The sequence below is a fragment of the Entelurus aequoreus genome, linkage group LG20, assembly GCF_033978785.1.
Source record: "Entelurus aequoreus isolate RoL-2023_Sb linkage group LG20, RoL_Eaeq_v1.1, whole genome shotgun sequence".
Lineage (NCBI taxonomy): Eukaryota > Metazoa > Chordata > Actinopteri > Syngnathiformes > Syngnathidae > Entelurus > Entelurus aequoreus.
In genome coordinates, this window is record NC_084750.1 from 24248947 (window position 1) to 24261491 (window position 12545).

Sequence of the window (12545 nt, forward strand, 5' to 3'; positions counted from 1 at the left end):
TCAGACAATGTTCTTGAGTACACAACAACACAATTGTCTAAGGAAATATATTTTGTTGAGACCTCTGATAGAATTTTGTTTTGACTACTGTACTAGAAAACATTTCCAATAAAACACCTAAAAAAAAGTCATAGTATCATATCAAATAAAGTTGTCATTGAAACGTTCTGAGAATAGCAAACACTTTGTGCTCTTTTGTAAACTAACACGCTGAATTATGGATGGAACCGTTGAAGCAGCACTAAGTAACTTTTCAACCTTCATAAAATGATTTCCTAACTTATGGGATGATACATGGACTTACAACTAGTTGAATGACACCTCTGCCATGGCCTGAGGGGGTTCTTTTTCCCATTCGTTAAAAAGACATAAGTCGATGCGAATGCCTACGTGCCGCCATAAAACACAAAAAAGAAGAAGAAGAAAATTGCCTACGTGCAATTACTGCTATCATGGAAGAGGCTCCAAAACAACCAAAGAAACAAAAAGAAAAAATTGAGCAGTCAAGGATCAACATTGATTGCCCCACTGATTGATTCACTGGCGTGAGCTCAAGGACGGGGAGGGATTTCCATACCAATGCTGCCTAGGCTCTGTTCCTGCTAAACTAGGAAGTGAATTTCGATGCTCAATTAAAAATGATAATGCTAATGTTAGCTATTGGAAATTTGCATGCTAGCAATAAATAGCCACCAGCGTGATAGTTGGCAGTTTCATACTTCCTTCGAAAAAACTCTCCCGCCAGTCATTCTTTGCTTCGGGCCTGCATTTGCCTGGATACATTCTCGGTAGTAGCGTCATGTTTGTAGCCCAATCCAAGACGACTTCTTGATAGTGTCTGCTATTTAACATTAGAGAGCTTGCTTCTTCAGCTAGTGGGTCCATGACGATGACTTCTGTTCTGTTTGATCAGCTGTTTTACTGCCGTGTTGCAGGAAACTATTAAGGCATGTAAATAAACATTTACACAATCTTTCTGTGTACATAACTCATTTTACAACGTATATATCTGTGGCCTATAGTTCGGTGCGGCTAAATATGGAAAAATATTGTTTCTTCTAAAGTTTAGAGGGTGCAGCTAATATACCTGTGTGTTACACTACCGTTCAAAAGTTTGGGGTCACATTGAAATGTCCTTATTTTTGAAGGAAAAGCGCTGTACTTTTCAATGAAGATAACTTTAAACTAGTCTTAACTTCAAAGAAATACACTCTATACATTGCTAATGTGGTAAATGACTATTCTAGCTGTAAATGTCTGGTTTTTGGTACAATATCTACATAGGTGTATAGAGGCCCATTTCCAGCAACTATCACTCCAGTGTTCTAATGGTACAATGTGTCTGCTCATTGGCTCAGAAGGCTAATTGATGATTAGAAAACCCTTGTGCAATCATGTTCACACATCTGAAAACAGTTTAGCTCGTTACAGAAGCTACAAAACTGACCTTCCTTTGAGCAGATTGAGTTTCTGGAGCATCACATTTGTGGGGTCAATTAAACGCTCAAAATGGCCAGAAAAAGAGAACTTTCATCTGAAACTCGACGGTCTATTCTTGTTCTTAGAAATGAAGGCTATTCCACAAAATTGTTTGGGTGACCCCAAACTTTTGAACGGTAGTGTATATAGTCTGGAAAATACGGTCAATATTTTATAGGGGCCAGACTTTGATCTGGTGATGAAAAAGCCAGTGTGAAAAGTGCAGCATTTGTGTGCACCATGCATCTTTTTTCTATGAAACCTCAAGTGTTAACAGTAACACCTTTTATGTCAACCATGTAGAAAATACATTGGTTATTTATACTTTATTCAAACAAGTGACAAACAAATGATCCCTCCATTCTTAATGTTGCTGTGAAATTGATTTTTTTCACAACTAATCAATGGCTTGTTTTCATTGGTCCTTTAAAAATGTTTTGTTGTCTCAAGACGAAGAAGGGGGCAGTACAGAAAAAAGACAAATGATGTCCACCATACTGCTTGTTAGTTTCATTTTCTGAAAAAACATCTTACCTCTCGTATAGTCCACCAGAGCCTCCAAAGCAGCAACACGGACATCAACAAAGTGCCCATACTCTGCATATGATCGAAAGAGTGATGCTTCACTTGGAATATGACCATTCTTCTGAAGTTCGCGAATGGCTTTAAGACAGCTGCGAACCAAAGGTACATGAAGAGCTATTGGTCAGAATCAAAACTGAGGGTTTTAGACTTTTTCCTCCAATTGTTTACATTACTGAATACTGAATGTATGCTAAGGCAATGGTCTTCAAATGTTTTTCACCAAGTACCACCTCAGAAAAAAATTGGCTCTCCAAAACCAACATTAAAATACAGTATTGTAGTAGGCCTAAGTATTCAGTAAAACATGGCAGAGGTTTTATTTAACTATTATATTTAATATTTTTTGCCACACAGTTTGAACAGTAACATTGTTTTTGAATATCAGAAAATACAACACTGTACTTTAATCAAGTGATTCATGGCGTACCACTAGTGGTACACGTACACAGTTTGAGAATCGCTGTGCTGAACCATTGAACTTCCAGGATTTAGACCAGCAGCACCTTTTACGAGCACTCATGCGCGTATTTGACAAACACAAGCTCTGCAGCAATGCTGACAGAACTCATATTTGACAAACACGTTTTGCAGCACTCATGCGTCTATTTGACAAACAGGTTTTGCATCACTCATGCATCCATTTGACAGCAATCTGCAGCAACGCAATCAGCGTTCATATGTGTATTTGACAAACGGAAGTTGACACTGCATCAATGCTGGCAGCACTCATACGTCAATTTGACAAACGGAAGTTGACAGGAATACAAGCAGCGTTCTTACGTCTATTTGACAAACACAAGCTCTGCAGCAATGCTGACATCACTTTTACGTCTACAGTATTGTACAAACACAAGCTCTGCAGCACTCATAGGTCGAGTTGACACGCACACTCTGCAGCACTACTGGCAGCACTCATATGTCTATTTTAAAAACAAGCTCTGCAGCACTGCTAACAGTGTTCATACATCTATTTGACAAACAAGCTGTGCGGAAAGGCTATCAGCATTCATACATCCATTTGACAAACAGGCTGTGCAGCAATGCTGGCAGCACCCATACGTCAATTTGACAAAACAACTTTGCAGCAATGCTGGCAGCACTCATACGTATATTTGACAAACAAGCTCTACAGCAATGCTGGCAGCACTTATACGTCTATAGTATTTGACAAACAACCTCTGCAGCACTCATATGTCTATTCAACAAACAAGCTCTGCAGCAATGCTGGCAGCACTGATGCGTCTATTTGGCAAACAAGCTTTGCAGCAATACTGGCAGCACTTATATGTCTATTGTATTAGACACACAACCTCTGCAGAACTCGTACATCTATTCAACAAACAAGCTCTGCAGCAATGCTGGCAGCACTCATACGTCTATTTGGCAAACAAACTCTGCAGCACTGCTGACAGCACTCATACGTCTATTTGACAACTAAGGTCTGCAGCAATGCTGGCAGCACTCATACGTCAATTTGACAAACAAGATTTGCAGTAATATTAGCAGCGTTCATACATCTATTTGACACACAAACACTGCAGCACTGCAGGCAGCACTCATACTTCTATTTGACAAACAAGCTCTGTAGCACTGCTAACAGGGTTCATACATCTATATGACAAACAAGATGTGCAATAAGGCTATCAGCATTCATGTCCATTTGACAAACAGGCTGTGCAGCAATGCTGGCAGCACTCGCACATATATTTGAAAATCACAAGCTGTGCAGCAATGCTGGCAACGCTCATACGTATATTTGAGAAACAAGCTCTGCTGCAATGCTGGCAGCACTCCTACGTATATTTGACAAACAAAATCTACATCAATGCTGGCAGCACTCCTACGTATATTTGACAAACAAAATCTGCATCAATGCTGGCAGCACTCCTACGTATATTTGACAAACAAAATCTGCATCAATGCTGGCAGCACTCATACGTATATTTGACAGCCAAGCTTTGCAGCAGTGTTGGCAGCGTTCATACGTCTCTTTGACAAACACCAGCTATGGTTAAGATGTCGAGCACATGTACTTCTTAGGTGGATCGTTTTGGGTTTTTTTCTGAATGGAGGTTGCGCTGTTGAAATGTTGTACAATCTTTCTTCCTTATAGTCTAAAATCGTCGGCTGAGCAAAAGACAGCACACTCTTAGAACGTACCCATTATCGTATTATCGTTATGCATTTCACCTGCAAGACCAAGTGTTCCCAAGGACACTTTGACCACAGAAGAGTGTTTTCAGGCTTTGGCTTCTCCTTGGCGCTATCACCTATCAGTACACCTCTCAACTGAACCACACATTACATACAGTAAAAAAATCTGATGACAAATTCATGTAACGTACACTTTAAGCATCAGGCTTCGTGCACCTTTTCCATGGCCAAATTCAAGCACTTTTTAAGGACTTTCAAGATCAATTTTCCAGTTTTTCCAGTACCCTTCAAAAGGCAAAAACCAGTGTGACAAGCCAAACTAAAAAAAAAACAAAAAAAAAACATGAGCAGCTGAATATAAGACGACCACCGCACCACTAAAGTCTGACTTTCTAGAAGCATCAGGCATCCATAGCCTTGTTGTTTGAGGTCACCCAATGCTGTCTGTAGGAAAAATACGGAAAATCTGCTAAAACCTAAGCCTAACATTGAACCACCAGTTATCATTAACTGAATGGGGCAGAGAAAATGAAGCAGTGTTTCTGTAGACTATTCAATGTCATTGGCGTTTGCAAACGTTTACTTGTTTGTTTGTATCATCATCATTCATGTATACATCATTTCCTACAAGAAATAACATTAATTATTATTGTTTACTTGTTTGTTTGCATCATCATTCATGCACACATCATGTTCATTAAAACAACAACCTCCCGGCATGATGGACCAATGCACCACTGTCCTCTTGGGGGCGACCCAAAGCCTTATATATGGCTCTGGCATGACAACAACCTAATGTAAGGGCTCGTGCAAAGCCAACAGATATAGCGTGTAACTTTAATTTTTAAGGAAACTTATTTCATTTTTTCCCATTTTATAATCAGCCTATTGAGTCAGACTGCCGAGAAATATGATGAATATTTCCTAGCATTTCCAAGCACTTCACCCAAAATTCAAGCATTTTTCAAACCTTGAAAACACAACATTAAAATCCAAGCATTTTCAAGGTTTTTAAGCACCCGTACGAACCCTGAAGCATGTACAAATCCGTTCCTGTTGTCATAAGACAAACACCGTTCATGTCAAATATTGTGATAATGTACCTGATAGTAATTGTGTTCCTGTAGCTTGGCAACAGTTTTTCCATGTTGAGGAATCGAGTAATCTCCTCCAGTATGAGATGTACATCAGCGTTTAAATTGTCCACTGTACGCATGTCGTTGTTGATGCTGATGGCCGGCGTCAGGGAGTTGGTCAATGCTTCAATCAGTTCCGCGCGGTAGTAATTGTCTGAGAACTGAACAAAAAACATCTCATGAGAACTTGTGCAGTTACTAGACAATTTTAAACAGTCAAATAATGATTGCTGTATCAGGTTGCAGGAATAAAAGTGTCTTTACTTTGTTTTTCCTGTTGTCATTGTACTTGATGAGGTCCAGGATAAAGTTGAGGACATCTCTGGGACAGAGATTCTGGACATCACGGAGTAATGCCATGGCAACAGGCATCGTCTGACAAGCAACACAATTTCATCAGATACAAATGACGAAATTTTTTTTTTTTTTTTTTTTAAACATTCACATTTAAAATACAGTGCTGTTTTCAAATTACCGTAAGTCGTGAACTATAGATCGCAATGGTTGTAATCTGTGCTTTTGAGGGACGTATGGGTTATTATGGTAACACTGGGACTAAAGCACAGCAGAGTTTGTTTACCAAGCAGCCAGGGCAAGTGTCAGGGACAGACACGGAAGCGGATTAAAGTTCTGCAGATTTTCACATGCCTTAAATACCGGACTATAAGCGACTACTTTTTTTTCCCTACAATTTGAACCTTGCGGCTAGAGCTGTCCGATAATGGCTTTTTTGCCGATATTCCGATATTGTCGAACTCTTAATTACCGATTCCGATATCAACCGATACCGATATACACAGTGGTGGAATTAACACATTACCGGTATTATGCCTAATTTTGTTGTGATGCCCCGATGGATGCATTAAACAATGTAACTTTACCATGAATTGATTAACGTGGACCCCGACTTAAACAAGTTGAAAAACGTATTCGGGTGTTACCATTTAGTGGTCAATTGTACGAAATATGTACTGTACTGTGCAATCTACTAATACAAGTTTCAATCAATCAATCAATCAAAAACAATGTTTTCCAAAATAAGAGAACAACTTCAACTCCAGTTATGAAAAAAAGTGCCAACATGGCACTGCCATATTTATTATTGAAGTCACAAAGTGCAGTATTTTTTTTAACATGCCTCAAAACAGCTTGGAATTTGGGACATGCTCTCCCTGAGATAATCCTGATACCCATTACAACTATGGGAAATACTATACTTTGACTTTCACAAAGTGCATTGTTTTGAATTTTTTTTAAACATGCCTCAGAACAACAGCTACAAAAACAATGAAGGCACACAGCTTCAGTCCAGAGTATACTAGAGCATACTTGCCAACCTTGAGAGAGAGGGGAAAGTTTGAGGTGGGCGGGGTTTGGTGGTAGCGGGGGGTGTATATTGTAGCGTCCCGGAAGAGTTAGTGCTGCAAGGGGTTCTGGGTATTTGTTATGTTGTGTTACGGTGCGGATGTTCTCCTGAAATATGTTTGTCATTCTTGTTTGGTGTGGGTTCACAGTGTGGCGCATATTTGTAACAGTGTTAAAGTTGTTTATACGGCTACCCTCAGTATGTCCTGTATGGCTGTTGATCAAGTATCCCTTGCATCCACTTATGTGTGTGTAAAAGCCGCATATATTATGTGACTGGGCCGGCACGCTGTTTGTATGGAGGAAAAGCGGACGTGACGACAGGTTGTAGAGGACGCTAAAGGCATTGCCTTTAAGGCACGCCCCCAATATTGTTGTCTGGGTGGAAATCGGGAGAAATTCGGCAGGTCGATATTATCGGACATCTCTACTTGCGGCTCATAAAACGGCGAGGTTACTTACGGATTTTACTGTCTTACTGTCATTTTTGTGGCAAAGCTATTAAAAACAACACACTCGGGCCTGATTTACTAAAGGTTTGCGTGTACTGCTCCCACAGTGGAGTGTTTTAAGTCTCGTCTAAAGACCCACTTTTATTCTTTGGCTTTTAACACTACGTGAGTTGTGTGGTCTTCTGTCCTCTGTTGTCCTGTGTGGTTAGGGTCAGGGTTATAAATTTTGATGTCTATTTTACTGTTTTAATTGGTTTCACCCTTTAAAATCGTTTTTAATCATATTTATTTTTTATATTGTCTCTGTATTGGTTTTCTATTCATTTATTCTTTGTTTTTATTCAGTCATTGGTGTAGCATAATATTGTTTTTAATATTGTTTTTAATATAGTTTTTAATATTGTTTTTAATATTGTTTTTAACATGGCTGTGCAGCACTTTGGAAACATTCTTGTTGTGTAAATGTGCTATATAAATAAAGTGGATTGGATTGGATAAAACACGTGCAAACTTGATAGCAGACGCAAAGCTGATTTACTAAACGTGTGCAAAGTGGATTGTGTCTGTTAAGTGAGCAGAATTAGGTGTGCAATCCATTTTGTGTGTCTGTCTTCATTAATATGCAAAATACATGCTGATCATCAAAAGGGCTACAATACTGGGAGAAGAAGATGTAAATATAATAAGTTAGCGCGAGCAATGTGATTTTTTAACATTCGTCACCATTTTATGAGCTTTTTTTTTTTTTTAAGGACGAGTGAGAAGGGTGTGCAAACACACAGTTGCACACACGGCTGTGCTCGCGCTGCAAAGACAGACGAGGGACAGTCGAGAATCCTCCATTCTACATGTGTCGACATTTTGGACGGCCGAAATAAAACATATACAACATTGTCTATTCAGCAACATCAGTTCATAATTTTAGGGCTGATTAAAACAAATTAATTTGATGCGTTTTGGTGTCATTTAGTATTTTTAGTGACGTTAATTTTTTTTCGAGGAGAACATGTATTATTACATTTTTCTTATATGAAGTATGTATTTTTTGCGTCTTGAGCAGAGTAAGTGCAGCTTCTCTCAAAAGAGCGCAGCTTCAGCTGTAAAAAAATAATAATAGTGGTTTCAATGTAGATGCACTGCACGACTGCTTTTAAAATACCCCCCAAAAAGTGGTAGATGTCTACTGCATGTTTAAAAACATAGCTAACGCCACAGGTAGGAGCATGATAACATGAATGTGCAGTAAATGAGTGTCTCCATGGCGATGCCCCGTACAGTAAACGCAAAATCCTCAAATTAAATAAGGCGGTCTGCACCATTTTTGACTTGTCCACGTAGTGTTGGTCGATCGCACGCAACACACCCACTAATAGTACACGCTATTTTATAGATTGCAGGCGATGTTTAGAGCGGTAAACCAGGCCATACGACTTTTGTGTATCACAAGCAATCACTTACAAGACATCCAACAAATGATTTCATGCATGTTTTAACCTTTAACCTTACCTTCTGCAGGAAGTAGCTCTGGAAGTTGATGAAGTTGTTGGTCTTGACAATATTGGGGCAGCTCTTGCAGCAGAACATTCTGGTGAACAAGGACTTCATAGCTGGTGGACCCTGCCATGTGCTCACCATAGCATTGGCGATCTAAAAGTGTTATGTCAACAGAGGAACAAGGACCATAATTAAAGCCTTTTTATTGATATTTGCACATACTTCTATTGTATATAGACTTGTGCATTTTAACCATCTCACTATCCTTTTCTATGTGCCTTTTGGCAACACAGGTGAGATGGAGTCTATCCCAGCTGAAGCGGAGTACACACTCCACTGGCCACAAGTCAATAATTATAAAAATAAACTTCATGAATTCATTAGTATCAACTTGCCATATCTAATTTGTTACATGTGCACATGTTTATTTTAAGACCACAGCTTATTTGCAGCTTTAAAGAAAAAGGCTATAACACTCAGATAAACAAACACAGTACAGATGGGATGTTCTTGGCGCAAAGACCATCAAATGTGACTATTAAAAAACAAAGAGTGGCCAAACGTTTCTTTGCCAATGGCCACATACAGAGAAATTAAAGAACGGTGGGGACTGTTTGGTATGATTTACTTTTCCTTATTTTACTTTTTATTACGGCTGTCAAAGACGAGATAAAGCTTACTTTAACGGCACTATTTTGTTTATCGCGCGATTAGCGTGCGTCCTGTGTGAACCTGCAGTCCATTCTGTTGCGGTGGAAAAGCAGCTGCGTTCCAGCTGATGTTGAGTCGCAGGAACAAATATGAAGCAGAAATGGACAAAGAAAAAGCTTTGAAACCCAGGTGGATCTCTCTTCTAGTCCATTAGACATCCTGCCCACAACTTTGTTAAAAAAGGTCTGTAGCACTATTGATCTCCATAATTAATTGCTCCCTAGTTTCTGGTTGTGTACCGTCCTATTTCAAGAAGGCAGTGTTCAGTTACTTTAGGGGTGTCCAAACTTTTTGACTGGGGGGCCACATCGGGCTAAAAAAATGTGGCTATATTTTTATATATATATATATATATATATATATATATATGTATATATTTTTTTAATATATATATATATATATATATATATATATATATATATATATATATATATATATATATATATATATATATATATATATATATATATATATATATATATATATATATATATATATTACCTACTCAGTGGCCTAGTGGTTAGAGTGTCCGCCCTGAGATCAGTAGGTTGTGAGTTCAAACCCCGGCCGAGTCATACCAAAGACTATAAAAATGGGACCCATTACCCCCCTGCTTGGCACTCAGCATCAAGGGTTGGAATTGGGGGTTAAATCACCAAAAATGATTCCCGGGTGCGGCCACTGCTGCTGCTCACTGCTCCCCTCACCTTCCAGGGGGTGATCAAGGGGGATGGGTCAAATGCAGAGAATAATTTCGCCACACCTAGTGTGTGTGTGACAATCATTGGTACTTTAACTTTATACACACACACACACACACATATATATATATATGTATATATATATATATACATACATACATATATATATATATATATATATATATATATATATATATATATATATATATATATATATATATATATATATATATATATATATATACTATGTATACATACATATGTATAGGTTATACATACATATATATATACACTGTGTATATATAGCCTATACATACATATATATATATGTGTATATATATATATATATATATATATATATATATATATATATATATATATATATATATATATATACATATATTATGTATACATACATATGTATAGGTTATACATACATACATATATACACTGTGTATATATAGCCTATACATACATATATATATGTGTATATATATATATATATATATATATACATATATATATATATATATATAAATTATAAATATATATAGGTATATATATACATACATATACATAGTCTATACATATATATATATGAGTACATATTATAATAATATAATGGATATATACTTAATAATTATTAGAATTGAATAATAAGAGTATGTGAAAGTTCAACTCGGACTTTGTTTACCTTCTTGACGACCTCAAGTTTTGTAATCAAGCAGCTAAAATGCGTCAAACAAGGGTAAGTGTGGAGAGAGTTTTGCATTTTTCCCATCATTCATTGCAATGGATTTAAATGGGTGTAATTTTGAATTTTTTATGGTGGTTGGCTGTTTTTTTATAATATCCACAAAGTTCAGTGAGCCATGACATGACATGGCGTGGCGCTGTTGGGAGTGGCCGTGCCAGCAACCTGGGGGTTCCTGGTTCAATCCCCGGCTTCTACCACCCTAGTCACGTCCATTAGCGCCTTGCATGGCAGCTCCCGCCATCAGTGTGTGAATGTGTGTGTGAATGGGTGAATGTGGAAATAGTGTCAAAGCGCTTTGAAGGTAGAAAAGCGCTTTACCATTATAGGGTAGATTGTTTGGGTTATACCTGTATAAGTAATTGCTGTGCATGTGAACTCTAGAATCTATAGTTCACTTCATGGTGACTGGCCTGAGTCACTCACATTGTCCATATGATGGCGACAAATAAGCACCTATCAAACAGCCAAATATTTAAATTCAATATGTGAATGTTTGTTGAACTTGTGCCAACTTGAACTTGTCCAAACTGAAGACGCCGGTGGGCCGCAATTGGCCCACAGGCCATAGTTTGGACCCCTCTGTTCTTAGCAACTATCTGCTCATCTCCAAGCTGCCCTTTGTATCCAAACTTTTGGAAAAAGTTGTGGCAAATGTCTCTGCTGTAAACCGACAATATGTTTGATACATTTCAGTCCGGTTATCGTCAGTTGCATTGCACAGAAACTGCTATTCTCAGGGTCTCCAATGACATCATGATTGCCTGCGATGCTGGTAAATGTCAGACACTGGTTCTGCTCGATCTCAGCGCAGCCTTTGACACTGTTGATCATTTCATCCTTGTAGGGCTTGGTAACCGCCCTCCAAAAGGTTTAAATCATATTTGGCAGATGGATTTTCCTCTGTGGCTGTTGCCCCTCAAAAGTCAGAGGTTGTCCCCCCTCTCGTGTCGGGTGCCCCAAAGTTCGGTCTTGGGGCCCATCCTCTATGCATGCTTCCATTCAGGAATTTTGAAGGTATCTCACACAACATGTTAGTTATATTTCTGGGTTAACCCAGATATGACGTGAAAATGATACTCTTAAGTATTGTCTGACTGAAGTTAAAGACTTGATGGCTAGTAAATAGTGATGCTCATCAGCTCAATGCTGCCAAAACGGAGGTGTTCATTATCGAGCTAGAAAGGGCACGAGATTTTGCAGTGCACTGTGGGTGAACTGCAAAGTGGAGAGAGAAAAAGACTATGATGCATTCCATACCTTGGCCAGACAGAAGCAGGCTTGGATGCGGACTTTGTAGAAACACTGTTCTTGTTCAAGGATGTCAGTCAGAGCAAGTCTGGAGGCAGGAGTTGGGAAACTTTCAAGAGCAAATATGGCCTCTTCCTATTGAACAGAAAACATCAAACATTACTGAAATACACACCTTTGTTGCAAGAAAGAGATGGAAATGTCAATTGATAAAATCTTGGCTTTGTCATTAATGACAGCCGCCACCCTTCACTCTACTGTGCCTGCAAGTAGGATGTCAAAGGTGAAACATGTCACTGTGTTATCAAAGACCAAGTAACTTTATTTTTCTAATGTGTAACTGAGTCTGACATAAGAAATAGACCAAAATGCTCACTATTAGGACTGCACAAATAATCGTTAAAACAAGGGCTGGGCGATAAAACAATATCAATATATATTGCAACAGACAATCAATATCAAT

The 12545-nt window shown here is 38.4% G+C and overlaps 1 protein-coding gene across 1 annotated transcript in view; it reads right to left on the reverse strand.

Annotated features, from left to right (window-relative positions):
* taf2 (TAF2 RNA polymerase II, TATA box binding protein (TBP)-associated factor) overlaps nucleotides 1–12545 on the reverse strand; it is a 62705-nt gene that overhangs the window by 14597 nt on the left and 35563 nt on the right. Inside the window, exons 18-22 of the mRNA XM_062029687.1 lie at nucleotides 12092–12217; nucleotides 8678–8818; nucleotides 5619–5729; nucleotides 5322–5515; nucleotides 2014–2153 (exon numbers count right to left, since the gene is read on the reverse strand). Coding sequence (XP_061885671.1) covers nucleotides 2014–2153; nucleotides 5322–5515; nucleotides 5619–5729; nucleotides 8678–8818; nucleotides 12092–12217 — 712 coding nt within the window. The remainder of the gene's footprint in view (nucleotides 1–2013; nucleotides 2154–5321; nucleotides 5516–5618; nucleotides 5730–8677; nucleotides 8819–12091; nucleotides 12218–12545) is intronic.